Source organism: Triticum dicoccoides, chromosome 2A (genome assembly GCF_002162155.2).
Source record: "Triticum dicoccoides isolate Atlit2015 ecotype Zavitan chromosome 2A, WEW_v2.0, whole genome shotgun sequence".
In the NCBI taxonomy this organism is placed as follows: Eukaryota; Viridiplantae; Streptophyta; class Magnoliopsida; order Poales; family Poaceae; genus Triticum; species Triticum dicoccoides.
This window is the reverse complement of record NC_041382.1, coordinates 748,561,664-748,565,480: the sequence shown is the minus strand read 5'-3', so window position 1 is coordinate 748,565,480 and position 3,817 is coordinate 748,561,664. Positions and strand designations below refer to the sequence as shown.

General features: G+C 54.1%; 1 protein-coding gene across 1 annotated transcript in view; it reads left to right on the top strand.

Moving 5' to 3' along the window:
* Positions 1–3,455, top strand: part of LOC119356904 (pentatricopeptide repeat-containing protein At1g10270-like) — a 3,938-nt gene extending 483 nt beyond the window's left edge. Inside the window, exons 2-3 of the mRNA XM_037623895.1 lie at positions 1–2,953; positions 3,089–3,455. The exon at positions 1–2,953 is cut by the window's left edge and continues 22 nt beyond it. Coding sequence (XP_037479792.1) covers positions 1–2,904 — 2,904 coding nt within the window. The 3' untranslated portion in view covers positions 2,905–2,953; positions 3,089–3,455. The remainder of the gene's footprint in view (positions 2,954–3,088) is intronic.
* The last annotated feature ends 362 nt before the right edge of the window (positions 3,456–3,817 follow it).

The following is a 3,817-nucleotide window of genomic DNA, read 5'->3' as shown; positions in this document are numbered from 1 at the left end:
GAGCCGCCGCTGCACGCCCTCCGCCGCGACCCCTCCACCCCGCCGCCCCCGCGCGACCCCAACGCGCCCCGCCTCCCCGACACCACCTCCTCCCTGGTCGGCCCGCGCCTCAGCCTCCACAACCGCGTGCAGGCCCTCATCCGCTCCGGCGACCTCGACGGCGCCGCCGCCGCCTCCCGCGCGGCCGTCTCCTCGCGCGTCCGCCCCACCGTCTTCACCTGCAACGCGGTCGCCGCCTCCATGGTCCGCGCCGGCCGGCCCGACGACGCCGTCGAGCTCTTCGCCTTCTTCTTCCGCCGCTCCAACATCGTCCCCAACGTCGTCTCCTACAACACCCTCATCCTCGCTCACTGCGACGCCGCCCGCGTCGACGACGCGCTCCAGGCATACCAGGAGATGCTCGACGGCCTCACCTCCTTCTCCCCCTCCTCAGTCTCCTACCGCCACCTCACCAAGGGCCTCGTCGCCGCCGGCCGCGTCCAGGACGCCCTCGACCTCCTCCGTGACATGCTCAACCGCGGCCAGGGCGCCGACTCCATCGTCTACAAGAACCTCATCGACGGCTACGTCGCCCTCGACGACTGGGACAAGGCCTTCCAGCTCTTCGACGAGCTCCGGGAGAAGGCCACCGTCTACGACGGCGTCGTGCACACCAGCTTCATGGAGGGCTACTGGAAGAAAGGCATGGACAAGGAGGCCATGGACAGCTACAGCTCCCTTCTGGACAGGAAGTTCAAGATGACGCCGGCCACCTGCAACGTGCTGCTCCAGACACTCTTCAGCCACGACAAGCACAAGGAGGCACACGACCTGTGGGAGACCATGGTCGACAACCACAACCCGCCGAGCTTCATCGGCGTCAACAGCGAGTCCTACACTGTCATGGTCAACCAGTGCTTCAAGGAGGGCAGGTTCCAGGACGCCATCGAGGTGTTCCACAGGCAGCCGAGGAAGAGTGTGCAGATGGACGTCGCCTGCTTCAACAACATCATCGGGAAGCTCTGCGAGAACGGGATGCTAGCAGAGGCGGAGCAGCTCTTCGAGGAGATGGAGAGCAAGTCGGTGCTTCCAGATGTGTACACCTACACTTACCTGGTCGACTCGTGCTTCAGGGATGGCCGTGTGGATGATACCATGCAGTATTTCCACAAAATGGCGGACGGGAGGGAGCACGGGCCAAAGTTCAATATCGCTTTCTTCAATCGGATGTTTCAAGGGCTTACAGAAGCTGGCCGGATTGATGATGCCTTGAAGGTGTATGGAAGGATGCCTGACAAGGAGATTAAGCCGTCCACGGCCACCTTTGAGATCCTGGTTAAGGCGTCCTGCAAGGAAGGGGAACTGGATAGAGCACGAGACCTGGTGAGGGACATGGCCAGAGGCGGTGTTGTCGCTCCTCCTGAGTTCCGTGAGTCTATTGTTGAGATTTTCAAGACTGCTGATCGCCAGGAAGAGATTGAGCAAGCTTTTGATGAAAAGCCAGTGCCACCACCTCCTTCGCCAAGGCCAGAGTATCGCCCTCGGAGTCTACCTGGATTTGCATCTAATCAGACGCCGGGTAGCTACGCAACTAACCAAGGCAAACTAGGCTATGGTTCTCAACCATTTCATCATGGCAATGCTGTACCTCAAATCCTGCGACCTGAGGGGATGTCTTCTGAACCCCGTCAGCCTGCGTTTGGAAGCCAGCAAGTTCAGAAAACAGAAGTTGGTGCTTCTAATACATCACAATATGGGCTTCCTTCTCCTCAAGGATCACCACCTGGGACGTCCCTGCCTCAAGGTCATCTGCCGGAGTTTGGTTCCTCTCGTCCTTGGCAGCAAGCAGTCGGTGCTTCTCAAGTGCAACAACCTAAATTTAGCTCGGATTCACCGGTGCAGTCTGGATTTGGTACTCCTCAACCGCAACAATCAACACATATCGCTCATCAGACTCAACATGCCGGGTATGGCACACCTCGTCCATGGCAGACAGGGTTTGGCTCTCAGCAAGCACAGCAGCCCGGGTATGGCTCTCAGCAAGCGCAGCAGCCAGGGTATGGCTCTCACCAAATGCAGCAGCCCGGATATGGCTCTCAGCAAGCGCAGCAGCCAGGGTATGACTCTCAGCAAGCGCAGCAGCCAGGGTATGACTCTCAGCAAGCGCAGCAGCCCAGGTATGGCTCTCAGCAAGGTCAACAGCCAGGATATGGCTCTCAGCAAGTGCAACAACCAGGATATGTCTCTCACCAAACGCAGCAGCCCAGGTATGGCTCTCAGCAAGCGCAACAGCCAGGATATGGCTCTCAGCAAGTGCAACAAACAGGGTATGGCTCTCAGCAAGAACAGCAGCCAGGTTATGGCTCTCAGCAAGCGCAGCAGCTAGGGTATGGCTCGCACCAAGCGCAACAGACTGGATATGGCTCGCATCAAGTGCAACAGCCTGGGTATAGCTACCAAGCCCAACAGCCAAGGTATGGCACTCACCAAGCGGAACAGCCAGGATATGGTGCTTATCAAGCGCGACAGCCTGGGTATGGCGCTCATCAAGCACGACAGCCTGGGTATGGTGCACCTCAGCCATCACAGCCACCTTTTGGTCTTCCTGAAGCACCACAATCTGGCATTGGCAGTGCTCGGACTCTACCAAGCTATGGCCATATAGGAAATCAGCATGATCAGTTTGGATCTCCTCCTCAGGGCGGACAAAAGGTTGACACTCAGCCAGCGCAGGACTCTGGTGCTCCTGAAGCACCACAATCTGGTTCGGGCATTGCTCAGAGCTTGCCAAACAGTGGCCACATTGGAAATCAACATGATCAGTTTGGATCGGGTGGAATAAAATTTAGCACCCAGTCACCTCAGGAGGACTTTGGTACTCAGGCATCAGATGAAGTGGCTGTCAAGTATGCTGAGCGATACTAAAATGGCAACCTTGTCCTCCAAATCAAACATGGCCTAATTTGAGGAGCAGGTACTGCAAGCATGTTAGACAGTGCTCATTCCATTTCATTCCACGATGCCACACCCCCTTATTTTTGTTGTTTGTGCCTCTGTTTTAATTTACTTGTAGACCCCAATGATGATATTCGTGGTGTGCTGCTTGCAGGGCATTGTGAGCAACAATTCTGTCGTCTTTGTTTGGAGCAAGGTGCTACATGGATGCAAATGTCTGTTAGGCGATCAAGAACAGCCGGAGTTAGGCGATCAAATGGGTTTGGCTGTAGTAATTTTGAGTACCATTATTTGCCTCAGTTACATTTGGCTAACTTTGGTCTAGTATAGGCTTGTAATAATTAGGCATGATAATTCACATGCACTATGAGTTGATCTACTCGAATAGGATTGGAGGGCAACATAATTAATTGCTGATCCTAATGCCCTTTATTTAGTGGAACGGTTTATGGAAATGTAATGAACAACTCAGTAAGAGCAAATTTTGTTTATCTTAATCAGACAGATTCATCAGTAACTAAGAGATTGTGTTTGCATTTCTTGTACTAATTATCCTGCTGTACTAACTGATATCATTGATCATCTTGAAGTCTGTCCTGATTGGTACACAAGTCTGGATTGGATGGCAAAAAAATGCAGCAGGTCAGGTCAGGTCCTCACAAAGTATGTATGTACAACCCCTTTTCTCCTCCCTAGCTGCTACACATATCCTTCCCACTTTGATAATAGTTGGCAATGCCGGAGGGGAGCTTGCATTGTCTGTGTGCGCTTGGTGTCTTGGCCTGGCACCTGTATCAATGCTTGTATGTGGTTAGTTGCATCATAGCAGCAAAAGGAGTAAACTAATCTCCCTGTCCTTTTTTTTGCAATGCATAGATGATGG